This window comes from Dipteris shenzhenensis, chromosome 18 (genome assembly GCF_047967505.1).
Source record: "Dipteris shenzhenensis isolate YYH24624 ecotype China chromosome 18, Dip_SZ_1.0, whole genome shotgun sequence".
In the NCBI taxonomy this organism is placed as follows: Eukaryota; Viridiplantae; Streptophyta; class Polypodiopsida; order Gleicheniales; family Dipteridaceae; genus Dipteris; species Dipteris shenzhenensis.
The window spans coordinates 16,134,177-16,158,366 of record NC_141613.1 but is presented as its reverse complement, the minus strand read 5'-3'; the positions used below and the strand labels follow the sequence as shown (position 1 = coordinate 16,158,366).

Here is a 24,190-nt window from a genome sequence, read left to right as displayed (position 1 = left end):
ACTTGTAAAAAGAAATGTCTCATCACTTACAAGCTAACCCAAGCCACAATGAGGCAAATAGAGCTAGGGTCTTCACTTGGACTAAATCCTAGCTCCCAAAACCCGATTAAAAAATGACTCAATATTATTAAGCACATCTTTTAAGAAACTATCGTACCAAACACCTCTTACAAACAACTCCTCCTACACGACAACTAACTTAGCCCTTTAGGCATTGACCAAAACAAGGTGGTATGCCCTTGCTAGGGGGAACATCGAAGGACAAAGTATGGATAAATATAAGTTCACCGTCCAGCACCCATGAAGCAAGCAGATGGTCGATACAACATGCATAAGATAGGCACCCCACAATCAAGCATTATCAAGCTTCAGAAAGGTTGCCATGAATAATGTGTTGCAGCTCACAACATGGCACAAGAATGAGGGTCTTTAGGCATTGAGGCTCTGCCCCACCATACACACTCCTCATAGCCAATGGGAAAAAAGAAAACAAATGGCGGGCGCTAAGGGATTTACACACCACCCAGCACACTCTTCTCCTTGTGTTCTACTTGGCTACGACATCCATTTTGGTTGCCCATGGATGGGCACCCATTCTTCTAGGAGCTTATGGCTTGCTTTCCCAATAACTGAATCCAATAAATGGGTTGTTCAAATTTTTAATGCCATGTTCGGGTGGGCAATGTATCTGTAGAGGCTTTGCCCATGACAACCCGCCCGTCCCATTTTTTCAAGTGCCCCAACAATGGGCACACGCTCGGTAGTTTTTGGCGGTCTCTAAAACCCTGCCACGGAAAGAGATACTACGGAAAGACTCCATGAAGTAATTAAACCGAATAAACAAATACTAAACCAAACACTAACTATGCCCACACGGTTCAGACCCTAGCAGGGTCATCTTCTTCTTCCTTCTTCCTTTCTTTAAAGACAAGGAAAAAGGTGTTTTCCTTCTACACACGCATTCTTCAACTTCACTGATATCTCAGAGAGAGACTTCCTTTGCCTGTGGCAGCTATGGAAAGGCTTCAGCGTATCTTCTCAGGTGTCGGCGGAGGAGCTGGGGGTGGTGGTCCTCATCCTGACTCCCCCCTGGTAGATTCTTCCGAGCAGGTCTACATCTCGTCGCTGGCGCTGCTGAAGATGCTCAAACACGGTCTCTGCGATCCTCAAACTCCTGCTTTTTTCTGCTTTGCGTGCGTGTGTGTGTGGAGAGAGAGAGAGAGATCATTCCATCTTCGTATTTGGGAAATTTTTTTTTGGGAACAGCACTGCGTTGGATGTTACTCATATTACGCCTGTTTTTTTCATGCAGGTCGAGCTGGAGTCCCTATGGAGGTTATGGGATTGATGCTTGGAGAGTTCGTTGATGAGTACACAGTCAGGGTTGTAGATGTCTTTGCCATGCCACAGAGTGGAACAGGCGTCAGCGTAGAGGCAGTGGACTCGGTATTCCAGGCCAAAATGCTCGATATGTTAAAGCAGACTGGCAGGTACGTTCATGGTCGTGGATATGTCACATGATCTGGAAAGTTTTGCTCAGGAGACTGTTTGAAATGGCTCAGTCTCAATTTTGTATTAAGAAACAGTCGTACTGTTGAGAGTTGTTAGCCTTAGCGCATTTGGTAAAAACTTAATTAATTGTCACCATAATGTACTGTTCGTGCCCTCTTAGATAGTACACTTTACATGTAAACACGAGGATCATTGTCTGGTATAAATGGATCGTCTTACTTCTTCATCGGTCATACCTCTTTATAGTACACCTGGTTTATTTACATCGTTCACTGCTTGTGCTCAGAAATACTTATTTTCAATATATCCTGGAATCTCTCGAGATTTCAGTGCATTAGTTCTTTGCTTGAATTCTAGGGCTCCTTTGTTGTCTTACGTCTTATGCTATCCTTTCCTTGTTTTGGGAGTTCATGAGGCTCTACTTTGTTTTCTTTCAACGTTTGCTTTGGTTTTTTCATCAAAATCTCAATCTCACATACATACATGAAGGCATGCATGCTAGATACATACATGCTTACATTTACGTGTACATATGTACGCATACATACGTATGTTCTTAGGGGTATGTACCCACACATACTTGGGTTTACATTCATTCTCTTGTACTCACTTATATTGAACACTTGCCATCCTTGAGCTACCTTGAAGTGAACGCTTGTAAGTATTTTTATGAGAAAAACACCTATTCCTGCAATATATTGGAGAATTAAAGGAAAGCATGCATGTGTTATATATATTGCCAAAGGGCTTACTTCACATGTTCAGGGCCCCTTAGGTGGGCACATGGGTACCTACCTCTTGTAGGTTATGTAGGTGGACAACGATCTTGACTCATAGTTGTAAATGGTGCAGTGTCTGCAATAATTGCGGATCTAACCTGCAACTAGCAGGCTATAAATTAATGGTTCTAGAGTTCAACACTCCACAATAATGGATGGCCCTGTACCTTCAGGCTACTCTTGTGATAATTGATAAAAATTGAACATGCCTGACCAGGTAATACTTTTTATGAGAGGAAGTGCGTTTTTTCCACATCTGGCAGAGTCAATTGTTGCAAGTTTCCCAAGTGAGGTATGTGAGAGCGATCACACAAGGAATGATAACTATCATAATAGCAAGCAAATTCATCAATTTTGTGGTTGACTTTGATGCATTCGGGCGGATGGTTTGTAGCCTTGGGATGACTTCATAGAGTTAAAAAAGTGCACTTTCAGGGTGAGTGTGATGTCTTCAGTTTCGTCTAGATCTGTATGTCTGCTTTGCTGATTCCTTTCTGCAAGGAAATTCTGATTGGAATGTGCTTTTTGTCAACTTGCAGACCGGAGATGGTCGTGGGATGGTATCATTCACACCCGGGTTTTGGCTGTTGGCTTTCAGGAGTGGATATAAACACACAGCAGGTGAGTAAAACCAATTTAAAGTAAGGTAATTTTCATACTTTGTTTCAGGGCATTGTCTGAATGGATTGAAATTTTTTGCTGTGGTGAGTCATTTATGTCATAACGGAGTTTTGTTGGTTGTCTAATTCTTGTCCTGCATAGGACAATTGTGGGCATCACGAAAACTGCATGATATCCAGTACGACTGAATTATTTCTGCACTGCACAATAGTTTGATCTATTTGAGATTACGGATGTGTATTTAGGTGGGTTCTGTAGTTTCTGGAGACCTGCACTCCTTTTGAAGGGCAATGTCTCTCAATTAAATCCAGAATCTTTCTTTGTGCTATGTCCTTTTCAATTTTGAAGTCCCTCTGTGATCAACTATTCCTCCTTTGATATTTTGGGTCCTTGTACTAGATCCATGTGATTGGATTATCGCGAGCATGGTCAATTAAATAAGAGTCTACCTGAGAATACCTCGGGTGTCGGGCGCTAATGTGGAGTCCCGGGACAAGACACGATTGAGGGTGGCTGTAGCCAGTATGGTTGTATATCAGTATAGCTTGGGATAGGAGTGGAATGCTGTGAGCTGGGTCATTAATATTTGAACAGAATGACTGGTGCCTTTATCCCAACCTAGTTAGTACTTGATTAGATCACCCTCCAAGTGAGCTATGGTGGTATTGCATGCTCTAGTCACTATGTTGGGAGGTTTCAGTCTGTGTTCATCTCAGCCTGTAAGCAAATAAAAAATGGTCAGGTCAGAATAAGCCTAAAAGGCGGTATCAGAGCCTGGCCTAATGTGATTGTGGAAGAAACAGCCAGAAGTATTCTTCTGATGGCATTGAGGCCTTACGAATGCAGAGTGGAAGTTACTAAGCCAGCAGAGATATACTGTGGCAGCAAACCTGCAATAGCCGAAGCTAGCAGGGAAGGAAAGGCAATGTTACGTGGAGTGTGGTGACCTGTGGGTGCAGCCAGCCAACGAAGAAAGCTGGCTGGTAAGTAACAGCTGGCCAATGAAGTTGATTTTGGAGGTTATCCTTGTAGAATTGTTTGTCTCGTACAAATCCTTCAAGGAAAGCTGTGTGATGAGCAAACCAAAGGTTGCTGGCTGGATACCTGGCTAGATTAGCTCGTTGACCTGCTCTCGGAAGAGGCTGACCTCTTAATACTTGTCCAATCGCCAGGTTGAAGAAGTGCGATTATAGGCTAGGCTGGAAGGATCAGGAGATCCCGAATTGTCCTTGTTTTCCTTGCTTTCTTTGGCCCATCAAGCTTTATATTTAGTAGCACATGAGCTTCCCTCAGCTTTGATGATAACAAGTTATTACATCTATAATGTGCATTTGATATCCACATATTGCTGAGATATAGTCATCCTCCTTTGCATAACCAATGATGTGTTTGTGTTAGAGAATAGGAGGGAATGAATCACTCAAACCTCCACCCAAGATCTCTCCAACTTTTACACACACTCAACTCAGATAGATGATCACAGATGCAATAAAAACTCACTCAGAAATAACTTGGACGGAGAGAGAGAGAGAGAGAGAGAGAGTATATTCATCCACCGGATGGTGGGCAGAAAAAACAGCTCACAGGGAGCAATACAATATACAGCAAAGTGCTGGAGAATACTGAAGGACTCTCTCTCTCACAAACTGTTCCAGAACTGAGTGCACAGAACAGCCTTGGAAGGAGGCTTTCAGTCTTGCACTGGATGCTGGAAACAATGAAGGAGTGGGCCTTTTATAGGCACTGCCCAGGCCCCTTGGGTTGACCGACCAGCAGGGTTGGTACCCTGTCTGGTGGCCGACCAGGTGGCCCTAGAAAACCGACCAGGGTTGGCCCTGGTCGGTGGCCCTGGTTGGGCCGACTATTTAAGGGTGCCCTGTGCAGCCAGTCTGCGCAGATGCAGAAGCCTCCAAGTGAGGCCTAAGGCCCCTTATATTCCTGCTGTTGCAGGCAGCAACCAGCCCGTGTGCTGATTGCCTATGATGCCAGCCTGAGTCTCTCTCTTTCCCCAGCCCTCCTACCTCTCACTGCCCTTTGTCCCCTTAAATCGGGGGCTCACAGGTGGGCACAGTGAGTTTCTAACAGTTTGCTCTCTTGTATAGCAAGGGCCTCTCATCTGGTGTGGTGTTTGTAACGAAGGCCAAAACCGCGCCAAACTTGGTTGGTGTTCGGACTAATTGGGCTAGGGGTTGTTTGTGCCTAGAAGGGCTAAAGGGATGTAGTTGAGGGGATTACCTCTCTTCAGCTCTTCTGCTTTATTCCTGCGAGCGCTCTCTCTCTCTCTCTCTCTCTCTCTCTCTCTCTCTCTCTCTGTCTCTCTCTCAAATTCTATTCTTCCTTCCTTCCCCCCATCTCTTCTTCCTTCTACCATGGTCACCCTTCGTCTAATTCTGAATTGTCCCCTATTCTACATTGGTATCAGAGCCCTCTCTCGGGCCCTGTACCTCTTACATTTGAGCCTAGCTCACTTCTCTTCCCATGTTGGCTTTCCATGTATAGCCTTCTATGGGAAGATGAAATTTGACATACTCGCTTGAGCAAATCGCTTAGTCAAGAAGCGGCGTATGTTTAGCATCAAACATAGTCGATACTACCTTTCCATTGCTTCGACAGCACTCAGAGTGCCTTTTCACTCCAATTCTGGTTGACCTAACCTTGTTGCTTCTCTTAGCTCAAAGTCAGATTCGGTGCAAGTAAAAGAAAGGGGCTTGCCCCTTTCTAGATCATTTGTTGTAGATCGAATAGAAGTATCCATTGAGCGATTGGCAACCCTCTCGCCCACCCTTTCCACCGACTTCCTAACCAGGTGAGCAAGCCGTTTTTGACGCTAGCCCGCCTTGTCGTCGATCTTTTGAGCGGTTGCCAGCTTGTTCTTGGAGCCTTCTGCATGTTCTTCTGATCAGCTCCAGGCCTGTCCCACCGACCTGTATCTGCTGCTGCCTGCAGTCTGTTGTCTGTAAACAGGCCCTGACAGCCCCAAACAGGCTGCCTCTTCTGCACCATGTGCTGCCATTGCAGGGCCTGCGGCTGCCAGCAATTCTGTCCTGTACCAAGGGCATTTGCTGAGCCCCTTCATGCAGCCACACATGCCGCCCACATGGCAACCTGCGTGTACAGTCTCCCTACCTGCCCATGTGGCCTCTCCCTTCCCCCTAACATGCTGCAGGTACACTCACCTAGGTCATCCTCATGTGGGGCTCATGGGTGGGGAGGTGACCACTAAAATCCCAACACCACTAACAGACATTCGCATTAAAAACCTTGTAACCACATTTTTGTTGGAAAGGTCACCTCCCCATTTGTGAGCCCCCATATGAGGAGAGCACGGGGGAGGTGGACCAGGGTAGGTTAGGGGCTAAATGGGTAGACCTAACTAGGACGTGGCCCCTACAACCCCAACACTATATTCAGCAACGAAACAATCCCCAATTTATGGGGCAATCTAACAGCTCACAGGCCAGCCAAAAGGCCAGCCACCTCAGCCAACCAAGTGGCCAGAAAGACCAGCTGGTCTGGCCGACCAGAACTGGCCGACCAGTTGGCCGACCAGCTGGCTGACCAGCTGGCAGACCTACCGACCAGCTGGCCGACCAGCTAGGTCTGGCCTATAAAAGCACAAGCCCTCACACTCCTTCAGACAGGACAGGACCTGCAGCTGCTCCTCATCTCCGCCATCCTTTGCTGCAGCCCCGCCTGCTCCATCTACCTCTCCTCTTCAGATCTGCTCCTTTCTGCCTTCTCTCTGCCTTTCCTTCCTGCCTCCTGGCTGCTCCATCTTCTCCTCCAGATCTGCCCCCATCCTGCTCCAGATCTGCTCCTCTGCTCCTTCTGCTCCAGATCTGCCCCATCCTGCTCCAGATCTGTCCCTCTGCTCCTTTTCCTCCAGATCTGTCCCTCCTGCTCCAGATCTGCTCCTTTTCTTCATCATGTTGCTATTCCAGATAGCCTGAAGGTTCTTTCCTCAGAGCATGCTGGTTTTCAGCCATTTCCTAGGGCAGCTCTAGCCCGTCATCTTCTTCGTCATCATCGAGCTACACGGAGGACTGCGCTTCGCTACCTCTGCTGCTATCTTTTGTACAGTTTCTCTACATGGAATCATCTTTCTGATCCACCTCAGCCACGGTCCTTGAGACACGACAGCTTGAGGTTCTTGTATTCAGTTTTTCATATTACCGACAGGCATTATGTTTTCTGAGTTCTGTTCTTCAGTTGTGTCTGAGTATTATCTATTTTTGATCGCTCCACTGCAAACCCTATCGTTTCTCTATACACTATGCACATTAAAAAACCGTGTAACCATAGTTTTTTTGGAAAGATCACCTCCCGATCTGTCCAAATGGGTACCTAACTAGGAATATAAGTCTGCCACATGACAGCACCTTGGCTGCCATGTGGGCAGCAAGCTCACAAAGAAAACACAGGGCTTCCACATGGGCTGCTGTGTGGACAGCACGTACAAGGAAGTACCTGGCAGGTTGGAAGTCCTCTGGATGATAGCAACTGTACAGAACAGCCACATGGCTGGCAGGAGCAGATCTGCGCAGATTTGACTGGCTTGAGCAAGATGTCAGCGACCTGGGACCATCCAAGAACTGAAGGGGTGAAAAGGCGCCTGTGTACGGACTGTTTGCAGGTGCTGTATGGATCTGGAGCCGGCAGGTTCAGGTCCAGGAGCAGGCAGCACAGCAGGAGCGGTATAGGCAACTGCTTGTCAGAGAGGTCTGGTCAGGAATGGAAAAGGCCCTGGGACAGGGCAGATTGGCCTGGGCAATTGGCTGGATGCCATGTAGCCAGGCGGGGCCAGCAGGGCAGTCAAAAGGCTGCCCAACCAGTCCGTTTACAGACTGGCTGGGTTGGCCAATCAGGGCCTTTCCCAGTTGGTTATTTTGGGGGCTCTTGGGGCCTATAATCTTCAGGGCTCATAAGTTATTCCTTTGTTGTGCAAATTGTGGAGCAGGCAGCCTGCCTCAAGAGCATTATGCAGGAGTATCTGGTGGAGCAAAGGAAGGTGGCTGACTGCAGGGATCAAGCAGCACACAGGTCTTCACCATTGGCTGTCATTAAGGCCACAGGATCAAGGAGATACTTGTGCCTCAGTTTGGGCTGCATCCAAAGCAGCAGGTAGGTCAAGAATCTACAGCAAGCATGGCCTTTCAAAGGGTCTGTCCAGAGGATCAGTTTGAATGTGTTCGTGGGGCACGTTTACAATTCCCACTCAAGCTCTAGGAGAGCACGCTGCCAGGTGTTTTGGAAGTGCCATGTGTAGGAGAACAATGTTTTGTGTATTTAGGGGTCCACACCTAGTCAGTACTCTGCTGATAGAGGGTGGCACACTGAACTTATCTTTTTGTATTTGTCCACATTGGACGAAAATATATGTTGCTGGTTTTACATCTCTCTATTGTGCTTTGTCCATTTCCTTGCCACACATTATGCTTAATACACATTAAGGAAAGAAGTTTGAGATTGAGTATACCACTGTGTGAGTTCCTTTGCTTTATAACCTCTGGTTTTGCATACCCTCTGTTTGGTTTCCAACAATTTTCAAGTTTAGGGCTTCTGGAATGGTCACACTATAAGATTGATAAGTAGACTTGTTTTTATGTGGCAATTTTGCAAAAAACCATTTGATATTTTGAGTGTAATGATCATGGTTGTTTCTTTGTGCTTTCATTGTCAAGGGTTCTCCAACCTAACCAAAAAATTTGATGCACGGGAGAGTTTTTCTTGGAAAATTTTATTTCAAATATAATCAAGGGAAAAATTTTCAAAATCATGGAGACTGATTTTTTCAAAAATATCTTGCAGAGTTTTGAAGCTTTAAATCAGAGGGCAGTTGCAGTTGTTGTGGATCCAATACAGAGTGTGAAAGGCAAGGTCGTGATTGATGCTTTTCGGCTTATTAACCCGCAAACCATGATGCTTGGTCAAGAACCACGCCAGACTACTTCCAACCTTGGTCATCTTAATAAGCCCTCTATTCAGGTTCAAGTTCTTTTTTAGAAAGGCAAACGAATAGCAGTTATTCCAATTATTGCATGTGTGGGTGTTGTTTTTTGAGCTAAGAGATTGAACTAAAATCCTGGTTTATGTTTATTAGAGATCAATTGGATGTTTTACAGGAAAATCAAACTGTAAAGGGTTTAAAACTCTAATTTTAGTCTCATTTTCTCCCCCCCTCTCCTCCTCTCCCTTCCCACCCTCAATTCCCCCCATTTGCTTGCAGAGACTAAATAGACCAATCACGTTATAAAATGACAAAACCAAAACAACGCTTTTGGAACTGAACAAGTTTTGGGACCCAATGGATATAGAATAATACCTTGTTTTATGGGGAAAATGTCAATTGTTTGTATGAAGTTTGATGGGGGATGTGGGTGGGGCTATGTGAAGTTTGTTTTACAACATGTGAAGTTGACGAATTGGTGTAGGCCTTGATTCATGGATTGAATCGACATTATTACTCGATTGCCATCAACTATCGGAAGAATGAGCTTGAGGAGAAAATGTTACTAAATTTACACAAAAGGAAATGGACTGATGGCTTGACCCTTGAGCGCTTTGACAATCATGCAAAAACAAATGAGGCTACTGTGCAAGTGAGTTTTCCCTATGAAATTTATTTTTTTGCCTTTGAATGTGTTCAATGCACATGGATGGCTTGGCCATTTGATGATATTTCTTGTTTGCACAAATTTTATAATGATAGTGTTTTCAAAGGAAAGGTCTCGATGTACCCTAATGTACTTTTAGTTACTTCAGATGCTGTTGTACTTCAATATTAAAAGTTCAATACTATATTTCACGCTCCTGGTGCTTAATTCAGCCTTTTTTGTCAAATCCTAGCTTGCCACATCCACTTGACTTTGAGAATGCCCTGACTGTATGTTTGGGGCTTTTGGAGAACTCGATTGCAGTCTTTGGCTGTGTATGGCTGCTGCTTTCTGTCAGGTTGGTTTGCCCAGGTTTGGTCAATGTTGGCAGTTGGGTTGGTGGCTTACTAGTACTTGCTAGTACTATAATTCTGTAGGAACTTGGCTCCTTGCCATCTCTGTTTGCTCCTGGTTGCTACCTTGCGTCTTGCTGGCTACTCCTAGTGCCCACCCTATTATTTCCAGGACTTGTCGTGGGATACCATAGAAATGTTTTCTAAGTGGGATACCATAGAAATGTTTTTAGAAAAACACCAAAGTTTCTAGAGTTTCACCTAAAAACGGAGATAGTTGATCTATATAAAGTATAAAATGGTGAATGATAATTTTGGGGCTAGGGCAAATGATTGCCGTTCCAGGCTATTGTTTCTATTTTGTAGAAACGTTTCGGGGCAGAAATGTTTCTACCTGACAAACCAAACTTATTAAGGAAACAAAAAGAGACATGTGTCTTAAGCTTGTCTTCAAGACACATATGTTTCTAAAGTATCTTAACCGTCTTACCTATAGAACGCTCGTTTCTAAACAACGATGCTTAGTCACTCAATGTGGTAATTTGATCACTTTACTAATACACAAGAGTTATAATCCAAGAAAAATAATGAAAAAAGTACGCACAATCTTAGATATGAAGTCTTAACTATGGTGTGTCGGCCTTAGGCATGTTTAGTATGATTTAGCTGTAGATGCGTTGCCCTATCAGCTAGATTTAGATGCTTGTCTGGGAGAGACTAAAATTAAATCGTTAGTCTTCACAAGCAGTTGTAGCTTGAATGAAGAGATTTTGGACTACTTTTTTATTAGCCTCCTTCTTTAGTGCTAGCCTTTGTCATGGCTGAGTCTGCCCTTCACCTCTGGAGTGCCGACAAAAACTCAGTACGAAGTCTTTGTATAAATGGATGCTCAAGTATGTGTGGGTGTGTGTAACCGGCCTTAAGAAATCTAAAGGGCAAAGGATCTTTACCAAGAGTGCATAGGAGTCGTGACTGTGAGGGTAGTAGTTGATCGATTGATCATTCCAACTAGAAAAGATGTGAAAATTCCTGAGTCGGCAAGATTTTTTGTCGAAGGAGGTTTCAGGTTATATGGTTTACCCACCGGTATTGTTAGTGATTTGGAGACTAAGCTGAATATGATCACATCTGATTATCCACAGCTCGAAGGTTGAGACAGCACGAACCTTGGAAAATATGTGGCACGCTTACGTTAGTAGACAACAGATAAATTGGGAAGAGTATCTTCCAATTTTAGATTCCAGCTGACCTGGTGATCCAAGGTGCTCATTACATTTGGGCCTGCATTGGTTAAATGTATTGAGTGCTTGTTTGCTTTGTATCGTGGTCCACTACCCAGAAGGTGGTTTCTGTGTCATTAGCCCAATCTAATAGTTGATCGATTTACCATTTCAACTGGAGAAAATGTAAAAATGCCGGGGTTTGCAAGAATGTTGTCGAAGGAGTTTAAATGGTTTATCCACAGGTATTGTTAATGACTGGGAGACTAAGCTGAATGTGAGCATGTTTGATTATCTGCAGTCAGAAGGTCAAGACAGAATGCTTCAATAAAACCTTGGAAGATATGCTGCGTGCTTATGTTAGTAAACAACAGACAAAATTGGGAAGAGTATATGGTGCACATGACCCGCTCAAAAAGTAGCTGGAGCATCGCATAGTCCGAATGGCAGGACGCTGCATGCAAAAATTTCCCTTTCTGTTATCAAACGCTATCTTCAACTCATCTTTAGTAGCAATTTGTACTTGGTTGAAGCTACTGATTCAATCCATCTAACCCTGCTACCCATGCCTGCGTTGATTCCTCAAATGTATGAGTGGATGTTTGCTTTGTATTGTGGTCTAATGGGTTTGAGAATTAGTACCCAGAAGATAGTTTGTGTCATTAGCCCAATCTAATATTGACAACCATAAAGACTCAAGTCAGTGTACTATAATATTTGTGAGAACTCTTGGTTGACTTCCAATGAGTGACTTTGCTGCTGTGCATGAACTCGCCACTCGTGTGAAAGCAGCATTTAATGATCCTTGCAACGTGTTTCAAAGCTGTGACCTATCTTGAGTAAAGAAACCTGTGTATTAGCATCTGTTTTACCAGAAATTCTCTAGTGGATGCAGTTTGTGTTTATGAGATCATCTAGATCAGTTTTACTCCTGCAGAAAGCTGGAAAATATTATCAATTATGTATGGTGGACTGTCGTCTCACAGGCTCCCCCAATCAAGAAGGGATTCCTGTCCAGTCCCCTCCAAGTACTGAGGTGGAAAAGGGCTTAGCGCAAGGGGGTTGAAAAACAAACATTTGGTGTGGTCTATAAGAGCAACCCTATCCTAAGGGTGGGCACGTTTTGATGTGACATCTAATCCACACTACCCTCCTGCTTCCAGCCCTCATCTCCCTGTATGCAGCGCCCTTCTGGGCGAGTGACATTCTAGCAGTAGATTGGAGGAAGTTTGAGAGGCTACAGGTCTCAATGGGATCCACGATTATATGGAGTAAGCCCTCAGTTCCACATGAGATCATACAGGCAGAGTTTGCCATGACGCCACTATATGTCGACGCTATCTTCCAGATAGTGACTTTCATTCACAGGGTATGGGCTCTGCCTCATTGGAGACTACCGAGGGTAGCTTTGGAATCATCCCTATGCCTGGCAGGTGAGGGAGCAGCCACCTGGTATGCACGCACAGACACATGGCTGACTAGCCATGGCATTCAGATGGAAAGACTACCCCCACTTCAGTATAGCACGGATGCCCCTCCTGAGTGACATCCGTGCGATGAGATTAACTGTATCATACGGTTAGACCTCCTCTAGCTCACCACATCCCAGACTTGGTTGAGGGACCAGCCGCTCCCCACCAAGATGCAGTTCTATCGTGATCACTTCCTCAGAGTCTTTGATGACGGTTTCATTATCCGACCTCCTTATCTAGAGGATGGAGGAGTCTCACATGCACTCCGGACATCTTTCACTTGGATTGATTTAGGCAGGGGTTCGTCAACCTTCATTACACTCTCTCGAAACTTATTAGTGTATTCTGCCACTGATAAATTTCTCTGACGAAGATTCCTATATTGATTCCAAGCTCGGGATGCTTCGTCAGGAGGTAAGAAATGTTTCCTGAACTCTCTTTTAAACCCCTCCCAGGTAGTGGATGCTATACCATCTTTTTGTTGTTTAATCCACCACCGATCCGCTGCCTCACTAAACATGTGGGTGGCCTTGCGGATCTTTTTGATGTCATTTCTGATTTCACAAATGGCGAACGCCTCGTCCCATTTGTGTAACCAGGTCTCAATGACATTGGAGCTACGGTCGTTCATCCGACCAGAATACTTTTTCGGTCTGTAACTGGCAATATTTGGGACTTTAGCCAGAAACAGATAAAACGTTTCTTGTGACTATGCTCCCAACTCCTCATTAGTAAAGAGTGCCTCCAAACATCTGCCCAAACTCTATGTAACAATTGAGGGAACCTGCTCCCATACTACCTCTCTGGAAGAGTGGTAGGCAAAGCCTCCTTCGACTAAAAAAGATGATAGTAGAAGACCGTGGTCATCTCAAGGATCTCTTGTGGGTCTGTGTGCATATGTCCCTGCGAGTCCCTGAGTTGTTGGAGCTGGAATCCGTGAAGACTGTGGTCTTGTGATCTGAAAGGACTGTTTGGTTATCTTGTCCCCTTGTTGGACCCATGTGGCATGGGAAGAGTGAGCCGAGAACTTTGCTCTACGGACCTCCAAATATTGTAGCTCCAGTCGTGCTTACTCCAGGCAGACTCTAAGCCATTGGGACCCCAGGTATCCTTCTCCCTGAGTTCTCAATAGAAGCTAGGTCTCGACGAAGTCCTCTCTCTCGGGCTTGCAGAGTCCCTCTTTATTTAAGAGCCTAGCACTGGAGCTCTTTTTTGCTTTGCTGGACATCTTAGTCACCCATGCTGCGCTCACTAGGTCTATCCTTGGGCTGTCTCCACAGCTCCACTATTGCATGCTATACCTCCACCTCTTGTAGAAGATCATTTGGTATGCGGCTTTTGGGGGAGTCCATGATGGGGCTGCTCTAGGTGGAGGACCGCCGAGGAGTGGTCCGACATCGTGGGTCCTGCTAGAAAGCCGATGGAGCAGCCTCGCAGTAGAGCCCAATCCCTTATGTAGAATTTGTCTAGGCACTCCAGCAGCCCATCATGACACCGCTGTCCAAAGGAGAACTCCACTCAGTCTTACGCCATGGATCCTTGCCACTGATCGCAAAAATAAATTGCTCCCAGGTGCTCCTCTCCACAATGGGCATCTCTGTGAAAAAGGCTCCTCCCTGCTTATCCGCCATGAACTCTAGGTTGTTGAAGTCACCTCCAATAATCCACGAGTCAACGTCTGGGAGGCAATCCGTGAGCTGCCGCCAGAAAGCCGGACAATGCTGTCTGCTAGCAAGTGTGTACACATTCAGGATACCAATCCAAGCCTCTCTTGCCTGAAGACCCATCCACATTGCACGACTTGGAGTGAGCTTGCCTTCTGTATATATCTCCGGGGCACCACCTAGGATACCGAAATGCATACACCTCTGGTCCTACCAATTGCGAGGGACCAAACCTCTAGGGCCCTCCCAGGGAAGAGATGATGCCGATGTGTAATGTTTGTTGTTGAGAATGTGTGCTCTTGAATCAAGAGGAAGTAAACTGGTCTACCTACCAGAGCCCACTGCAAGTCCTGACGGAGAATTAGATATTGCGGCTGACCACGCACACTGTCGTGAAGCCCATGCACATTCCAACTCACCATTGTCAAGCTCATGGGGTTGGGATGGAAGCGAACAAGACTCGCTTGTGCGTGGGAGCCTAGAAAACTGGATTTCAGCGAAGTCCCTCCCCCACTACCCCACACAAACCTCCTTGAGTACTCCTTTTGGTTAATTGCTTGGAGTGTGGAGCACAGTGCATACTGCATGAAAGAAACATCTACATCAAAACGATTGGTGCACTGCTGGAGCATCCATTAGTGGGGCTGCGTGAGTACAACATCTGGTGGCAAGCGAATCAATGCTACTGCCAAGCCTGATCCTGGCTTGGCTGATGAGAAGCCAAGCTGAAAATACCCGGAAGCACCGGGAGCGAGCCATAGATCCATGCCCTGTGGTCCCATCCGCTCGTCCATCATTTGGTATACATGGTGCTCCATCATCGCGTCAAAAAGCTCTGGAGTCCACTTCTCCACTCTTGTGGAAGCAAATTGGAGGACCCAAACCGAGTGGGTGCGGGATCCTACCGCACTAATGCCCCCTTTCTGGGGCTGTAAGATCAGAATGGTCAGCTCCAAGGGCATGGGGTACGTATCTGGGATTTTCAGATAGTTCCATGGTCCCAACCGCCAAAACTCTCTCGGGAGAGGCCGCCTAAGCGTATGCGGAGGCCTGAGCATCCCCCCCTCCGGAGGTATGAGAAGAAGAAGCTGAATCTTGCGTGCCGCCTGAAGAGCCGACCTGCTGCTGAGAGGGGTGGTTTTTGCCTTGCCCTTGCTCACAGACGAGGGGTCCACTACAGATCCGAGGGGGCTGCGCGAGGAAGAGGTCCTTGGCAAGGCCGTTGCTGATTGAGGAGATGGAGTGGGGGGTGGAGGGGAGGGGACGGGTAGGAGGATCAGGTGGAGGAGGCGCGGGGGGGGGGGGAACGCAGGGGGACTGCGGAGAGAGGGCAAGTGGGTCCGGGGGAGGCAAGGGTGAGGGGTCTAGTGGGGGCCGGGGGGGAGGCTGTGTGATATCTGTCGCTGCAGAAGTCGACGGCTGCTGCGGTGATGGCATCTAAGGCCTCTGAGGCTCCTCCTCCAAACTCAGGGGAGGGTGAGTCAGAGGGGCTGCAGACCCTGATGCACTGCAATCCTCTGGTGCCTGCCCCTGCTGCTGCGAAGGATCCTGCCGGCATGGATATCTGTAAAAAAGCTCCCACATGGATATCTGTTGCTCAAACGAGTTGCCAATCACAATATACCTAGTGAAATTGAAGTTATTGTCATTAACATCATCAGCTATAGCACCTTTAGCCGTGACTAGCCAAGCTCCATCAACTGCATAGTGTAGCTTTTGGAGCTTCTTTAGGCAACTGTAGTGACAAAGTTCCTTCACAAGCTTTGCGTTGCCTCATGCCTCATCATTGCCTTTGTTTCCAATGCTCCTCTCCAAGCTTCTGTGCTGCTCTATGCAACCCATAATCTCAAAGTTAATAAAGCACAAAGGGGCTTAACTTTGCTTAAGTGAGCCAATGCTTTGTTGCCGGTGGTTCTCTCCAAGCTTCCCTACTGCTCTATGTGACCCACAATCTCAGAGTTGATCAAACTCAAAGGAGCTCAACTTTGGTTAGGTAAGCTCCAAGCTCACACGTGGTTTTCAACATTACCACTGTGCACAATTAAGGAGCTCAGCACAGCCGAAAAGTGCCTCCCCTCCTCAATCCTTCAATTTTCTTGATCCTCCCACAATCCTTCAATTAACGAAGTACCATCGAGCTGACCTCCTGCTGCATGCTCTACATAGTTTCATATCACCGATTATCTTACATTAGAATCCTGCACATGACCTTATCTATGAACCCCTTCATTCTCGTTCTATCCGTAGCCTTCCTTGGCTCTCCATGATCTTAGACACATGGTAGATGGCCATGTGACAAAACTCCCAATACCATCGACAAAACTCCCAGGCCATCCAGTTATAGCCAACATGTGGCATCCAACTGCCATGTCAGCACTATCCTCATGCCACATACTACCACATGGGTAGCCAATATACAATCCAGCTAGTAGTGCCATATCAACACTAACACATGGCACATCTACCACCTCATCATACATGACACCTCAAACATGCCACAGCATAGATGATCAAGATACTTGTTAAAGGGTGGGCTTGTTTTGTGCATTCTTTGTTGAGTGGAACGATAATTGATCCTAGGTAGGCTGCTATGTTGGGAGTGTCACTGTAGGCAGAGCAGTGGGAGCCTAATAGGAATGACATCTTCTTGGAAGGCAGAGCAGCGGGAGCCTAATAGATCTTCTTGGAAGACAGTGGAGGATTGCTGGAGTTTGCAACACCCTGGATTGCTAGAGATGCCCTTGATTTATTATTCATTTATTTGCAGCTATGTTCCTTCTGTTTGGAGGCTTTAGACTTAAGTGAGGAGTCAAGTCAAGGTAGATCTTGAGGGATCTCCTTAGATTATGCTTTATTTTTAGATTGTCAGCTTGGACTGGACCTTATTTTTTCAGTTGGTCTGAAAACAATTTGTTAAGCTTTTGAATGTGAACATTTACATGTTGATTTCATGCTTCAGAGAAATTATAATCTTATTTGGTTGGTTTGATCTTTAGTGAGTAGTTGTCCTTTGAGTAATATGGATAGTCCTATTTTTGCACCTTGATTCTATATGAAAATGGTAGATTTTCATCGACTCGTGTATGTGTGTTTGTAGGAGATGCTTGATCTTGCTATCAAGTACAACAAAGCTGTCCAGGAAGAGGATCAACTACCTCCCGAGAAGCTGGCTATTGCAAATGTAGGACGGCAGGATGCTAAGAAGCATTTAGAGGAGCATGTTTCAAATCTAATGTCTTCAAATATAGTTCAGACTCTTGGTACCATGCTTGACACAGTCGTCTTCTAGAAGAGAGTTAACTTTGTTTTTTTTTTAAAGACTCTGAAATTGACTACTGTATACATTCTTTATTTCTCTTGCATTCCTCTGTTTCCAATGTTGTGTTAGAGGCTTCATACTTCAGCGAATAATACAGAGTTGCAAGTGTGCATGGCCTTCTTCGATATGAAATCATCAGGGTGCCTGCTGTTTCTAGTTTGTCTTTTATCCAATCATGAATACTTAACTTTGAAATGGATGACGGTGATTTTATGATTTTTGTGAAAGCTGAGGTTAGTTTGCAACCTTATGAGTGACTATCATGAGATTGAAACTGCACTATGCGTTGTGTTTTAAGAGGATGAGTTTGGGTATGTTCCTGGATTCATCTAGATATATAAAGCTGCGGTCAGTTTTATGGCTTCTGCCAGTCTGGATTTTACCTCTGCATAAGGACACTGGTTTGTAGACAAAACTAGATAGCAAATTGTCTGCATTCAACTGCCATTTTATCTCTGTTGCAAGGACATAGGCAAGCACTAAATCAAGAAAAACATAAGAGCAAATATGGACATAAGTGGTATATTCAGGAATGCTTGTACATGAAAATTTATAGAGAACGGATGTGGCCTTGACAGTAAAGATGGGAGGGCCAGTTATAACGAAGGTTACATTTAGTCATTACAATGCCATCAATGATAAGAAATTCAGGAGGGCGGTCATTATGAAGTCTACATCTAATCGTTATAAGAGAGAAAGGCTTAAGCAGAAGAAGTTTGCTCCTTCTAGTTGTGATGAGCAATTGTCGTTATGCTTGCAATTGTTTGTTCCTTTGTTATCAAAGGTAGGATCAACTTTCTAGCAAATGATGCGACTACTGAGCTCAATAGTTAGTCTCCTCAGCTACTGTGGTTGGTCTCCTCATTGGATTTCCAATTTTCACGGAATGAGCATTTTGTAACTTTTACTAGGTACAAATTGAGTTTTTTAAAGCGGACCTAAAGAGCAGACGACCTAGAAGGTTTATGTTGGAATCTGTTGTAGGATTTGTGTTGAATTAACATATTCCAAATAATTAGTTTGACCTTTTTCAATCAAGGACCTTTGATTCTAGAAAAGGTTTATTCCCTACCCCGAAGAGCCAGGGTATCCTATCCAACCCAGATTCTCACTCAAGCATTACAAGTGACTTTCACCGCGCCAAAAGAAAAGATGCGAGGGATAATGCTAGCCAATTGTTTGTTTTTATAATGGTGTGTTTATAGAAGCCATGCACTTGAATTTATAGTTTTAAAGATGGAAGAAATTTTGTTTGACATGCCTCATGGTAAACATGGGCTTCTATATTTGCAGCTGAGAAATTGTCTGTAAAGGGATTTTCTGATGTCTAGTTTGATTGTGTGCAAGCATTGTCGACACTTTCGTTTCATTGGTGGTGGTTACGCTCTATTTCTAATTCTCTCTTCAAGATTTCGTCAACTCACAGGCAAGGCAAATTCAGAGGCGCTAGCATCGTATTTTTCCTCCTAGCCTATCTCATGGATGGCATGCATACAAAGATACGTAACTTTATTTCCTTCATGCCTATCCACAAGTCCTCAATTCCCTAGATGGTTCCCTTTGCCACATGTCATCATTCTAGACCTTTAGCTTGGTACACCATTTACCCCTCTCTTGGGGCACAATTAAAACATTTGCCCCTTGGCATTTTTACACATTTAGGTGCACCTAGGCTTGAGCACTCAGAACCGCCTAGTCGATGCCAATACACCCTCACCTAGGACCTTGGCAGTTACTTCCCTTGACCATTTTATTTACGCACATAAAATATTACAAAAGTCGGTCATCTAAGAGAAAATGCCCACCGATCTTTTCGGCTAGAGCATAACATTCCTTCCCTCTTCAAGCATCAGCGTCCTCGATGATGAAAATCTGGGAACACTCTTCGTAATTGGTATACGGATTTCCAGGTAGCTTCTGATAGAGGTAGACCATGCCATGCAACCAACACCGTGGGTATCTTCCGATTGCGCACTTGCATTGTTCCTCGGTCCAGGATTCTTGTTGGTTTGCATCTTGCATTATCCTCTATCTCCTGAAACAAAACAACACCTTCGATTAGTGAGTCACTAGTATGCAAAAATTTCTTTAAATGAGAAACATGAAACACTGGGTGCACCTTACACCCCAGTGGTAATTCTAATTTATAGGCTACCTTGCCTATTCTTTTTAGAATTAACCATGGCCCACAATATCGAGGGAATTCAAACGTTTAAGTAGATTTTGGATACTAAGCCAGTTTTGCTAAGATAGGATCTCCTCATCTGAATTCATGCACCAAGTACCAAGCCAAGAAGTTTTTCCTCTCCAATACCAAGCCTGGCGTCAAATTGAGGAGAGAGAACTTAATCTTGCTCCCCCATAGTCACTACATCAAGGAGTATTAGGGATGACACAACCTATCATATCTATCTATGACCAAGACATATAGGCTTTCAACCATTTTGTCAAGGAGCAAGCATTGCATCAGCACAAAATTTTCAGGGCGTTGGAGTTTTTATAGCAAATGAGATATTACTTGTTGCAAAGGTGTTATCATGGTGTATATAAGGTTGGTCACATGGCACAAAGTGGGAGTTCTAAGAGCACCAGAAAGGTGTTGGATGAAGTTAGTTAGATAAGGTGCATGAGTGCATGGATGAAGAGCCCTAAAAGAATGGATGCAAGGGATTAATGCATAAAAGGAATAGGTCATAGATAAGTTTGTAAAGCTAAACAAAGTGAAAAATACACTAAGGACCTACTCTTCTAAGCCCTCACCGTTGCTATCTCATTATCTTGTCGATCGCCGCTCTATGAGTATCCCATCGTCCGGTGTGATACTTTAGCCCCACACCCGTGGTCATATCCGTATTCCATTGCCCATCGCTATAATTATTTCGTCGCCCGTTGCTATTTTTATTTTGCCACCCATTGGTATTTTTATTTTGCCGCCCGTTGTCACTATAAGTATTCCTATGATCGTCGCGTTATGCCTATCACGCCGCCCATTGCTATTTTTGATCCCCACACCCATCTCTATAACTACACCATCGATTGACACGTTGATCCTTATCCCACCGACTTCTTATCCCACCATTCGTTGTCTTAACCTTACCCCTACGCTCATAGGGATACCACTTGCGTCTTATCCCATTAAACACGTGGCAAGACTTATTTCGAGACTTAGAGTGCGAAGGAGCTCTGAGAAAAACTTTTTCTTCTTCCTTAAATTCTCTATTGGATCGGTTTTCATCCGCATACGCCTTAGCTCTATCCATAGCTTGGCGGATGTTAGCTCTCGCAAGTGCTAGCATCTCTGGCATCTGAACCACAAAGTCGGCGGCACTAGGCACTTTTTGAGGTATTCCAACTATTGTTGGATTCGCTGGCCTATTACCATAGTTCAGCTCAAACGGACTGAATCCTGTAGAGGAATGTTTTCTTTCATTGTAGGCAAACTCCAACAATGGCAACCACTTGTCCCATGTATGTTGCTTCAATGACACATATGCTCTAAGCATATCCTCTAAAATTTGGTTGATTCTTTCTGTCTAACCATCCGTTTCTGGACGATCCCCACTACTCATTCCCAACTCAGTCCTTAGTGTCTCAAATACCGCAGTCCAAAAATGATCGGTAAATTTGACATCTCTGTCTGACACTATGGATTTGGGTAATCCATGCAGATGAAATATATGTCTAATAAACAAATCCGCCACTTGCGGGGTACTAACAGATTCTCTAGTTGGAATGAAGTGAGCCATCTTGGTAAGACGATCAACCACCACAAGGATAGAATCATATCCACCTTGTGTCGTAGGCAGCCCTACAATAAAGTCCATGGAAATGCTCTCCCACTTACTTAGTGGTATCTCCAAGGGTTGTAAAAGGCCGGGTGGCTTCACCCGTTCTGTCTTACTTACCTGACACGAAAAACGTCTCATATTCATGAATATGCTTTTTCATATTTGGCCAAAAGAAATCTCGCTTCACGAGATCATATGTCTTCTCGACTCCTAGATGTCCCGCACATGGGCTATCATGGCATTGTCGAATGACTCTCTGCCTGAGATCATTCTGATTAGGTACTACTACCTTGCCATTTCTTTTCAGCATACCATCCCTTATGGCATATCTTGCATATGTTTGGCCTTTTCTGGATGCCAGGTCATCCTTTTTACCGGGTTTCAATACATGAGCCTTAGGCCAAAGGCTCTGGACGAACTCGTCCACCTTTTGAGTTTCTCTAATCTCGGCCATTAGAGCACTCTCTAATACCGTGAAACTCATGTTATGCATAATGTGTGACAACGCATCAGCAACTTTATTATCTTTCCCTCTTCGGTACCGAATCGTCAAATTAAACTCCTGCATGAGTTTTGTCCACCTAGCTTGGCGGCCTCTCAATACATGAGCCTTAGGCCAAAGGCTCTGGACGAACTCGTCCACCTTTTGAGTTTCTCTAATCTCGGCCATTAGAGCACTCTCTAATACCGTGAAACTCATGTTATGCATAATGCGTGACAGTGCATCAACAACTTTATTATCTTTCCCTCTTCGGTACCGAATCGTCAAATTAAACTCTTGCATGAGTTCTGTCCACCTAGCTTGGCGGCCTCTCAAGTCAGGTTGTTTACAAAAATGTTTCAGAGTATCATGATCAACATCCACATAAAACTCTGATCCATACAAATAATGTCGCCATGTTTTCAAAGCATGGACAACATCATACAACTCTAATTCATGAGTTGGCCAATTTCTTTGAGAGGGAGAAAGCTTCTTGCTTTCAAAGGCTACTGGCCTTCCCTCTTGGAGGAGAACTGCTCCTACCGCAATGCCACTTGCATCGGTTTCCAGGAACAATGGTTTCTGGGGGTCAACTATTTTTAACACCGGTCTTGTGACCACAACTTGTTTTATGGTGTTAAAACTTTCTTGTTGATTCAGTCCCCATATAAAAGATACTTTATGTGAGGTCAGATTAGTCAATGGCGGTACTATTTCAGAATATCCTTTGATATGCCTTCGATAAAATTGAACAAATCCCAAGAATGATCGCAAAGCGGTCAAACTCTGAGGGATTGGCTAAGTCAATATCGCAGCCACTTTCTTTGGATCCATTTCTACTCCCTCTTGAGTAATTATGAATACTAAATATTCAAGTCTAACCATACACAGTATAGTTTTCTTTTTATTTACATAAAGACTGGCTTTTCTCAAAGTACTGAACACTATTCTTAAGTGTTCACGATGCTCAGTAATACTTTTACTGAATACTAGAATATCGTCAATAAAATGTACTACAAACTTTCCGATATGCGGACGTAGTAAATTGTTCATAAGCATGACGAATGTAGCTAGAGCATTGGTAAGTCCAAAGGGCATTACCAAAAACTCATAATGACCAAACCTGCTTCTAAAAGCGGTTTTATGCACATCCTCGGCTCTAATAAGGATCTGATGGTAGCCACACTTAAGATCTATCTTACTGAAAATTATGGCTCCATGTAATGCATCTAGCAAATCATCGATCCGAGCCATCAGATACCTGTGCTTAATAGTGATATTATTCAGTGCTCTGTAATCTATATAGAGGCGAGGCGAAAAGTATCATCTTTCTTCCTCTTTAATATCACTGGCAAAGCAAAAGGTGAAAAACTAGGTTGAATCTGCCCCAGCTTGAGGTATTCTTCCAGTTGTCTTCACACCTCAGCTTCCTCTATAAAGCTTAATCTATAGGGAGATCTATTTACAGGTTCTGCCCCCGGGATAAGCTCAATTTTATGTTGAACGTTCCACTCTGGAGGTAACCCATAAGGTAACTCATCCCTAAAACAATCAGAGAACTTCTCCGATATATCTTTAGCCAACTCGGCCATTTTCCCATCTTGGGTAGCCTCAGTGCTAGCCGATGCATCATCAATCGACTCTACCGATGCTATACACAGACACAGAAACTCTTTCAGAGTCTTCCGAATTTCCATGGCTGAAATCAATGGTCCTCGAGGTAAATCCTTTTCACCTCGCAAAACATATTCTACCCGGTTCATCTTGAACTGGTAAATATGCTTTTTCCAATCAATGGCTCGATTTTTCAAAAAATGCCAAGCCATGCCTAGGGCTATATCTGCGTGAGCAAGCCGCTGGTCAACTCAAAGTCCAGCTTCTCAACATAGTCCTGTATTCGAAGTTTTTGGTCCCATACTTCAGTTGAACTTCCGTCCGCCATCCTGACCGTATAAGCATAGTCAGACGGACTAGTTTTCAACTTGAGCCTCTTGATAAGCTTCGAGTTAATTACATTGTGCGTTGACGCTGAGTCAAACAACACAATCACCTCATGATTGGCTACTTGCCCTTTCATTTTAATTAACTCGGGCTCATCGAAAACCGTATACCCCATTGCTGCGGGCTTTGAAAGGATGTTATCAGGTGCACCGCTTACTTAGTAACAGACACACTTAACAGCACAGGTAATAACTTCTGAGAAGGTCCCGCCAATTGCATTTGCATATATTCTGCATTGGGACTCTCCTGCATTTCTACGTCGCATTCAGTTATTATCATATTGGCCATGCGACGGTCTTTGTTTAGTGGATAATCTTTCCACTAATGTCGTTGAAGGCAGCAAGCACAATTCTTTTCTAGCTTTTTCTTTTTGCTCACGGGTCAATG

The 24,190-nt window shown here is 44.6% G+C and overlaps 1 protein-coding gene across 1 annotated transcript; it reads left to right on the top strand.

Annotated features, from left to right (window-relative positions):
* Positions 1 to 921: 921 nt before the first annotated feature.
* Positions 922 to 17,524, top strand: LOC147890860 (Mov34/MPN/PAD-1 family protein). Its single transcript, XM_087389867.1, has 6 exons — positions 922 to 1,153; positions 1,313 to 1,490; positions 2,831 to 2,912; positions 8,721 to 8,897; positions 9,344 to 9,511; positions 17,312 to 17,524. Exons 1-6 carry the CDS (start codon positions 1,015 to 1,017, stop codon positions 17,501 to 17,503), a joined length of 936 nt encoding a protein of 311 aa, XP_087245993.1. The 5' UTR covers positions 922 to 1,014; the 3' UTR covers positions 17,504 to 17,524.
* Positions 17,525 to 24,190: the final 6,666 nt, after the last annotated feature.

Bases quoted from the DNA above. Each gene is read 5' to 3' on its own strand.
- LOC147890860 (XM_087389867.1), top strand. From the start codon at position 1,015: ATGGAAAGGCTTCAGCGTATCTTCTCAGGTGTCGGCGGAGGAGCTGGG. The intron at 1,154-1,312 runs GTCTCTGCGATC...TTTTTCATGCAG, and splicing joins GCTGAAGATGCTCAAACACG to GTCGAGCTGGAGTCCCTATG. The intron at 2,913-8,720 runs GTGAGTAAAACC...AATATCTTGCAG, and splicing joins TGGATATAAACACACAGCAG to AGTTTTGAAGCTTTAAATCA.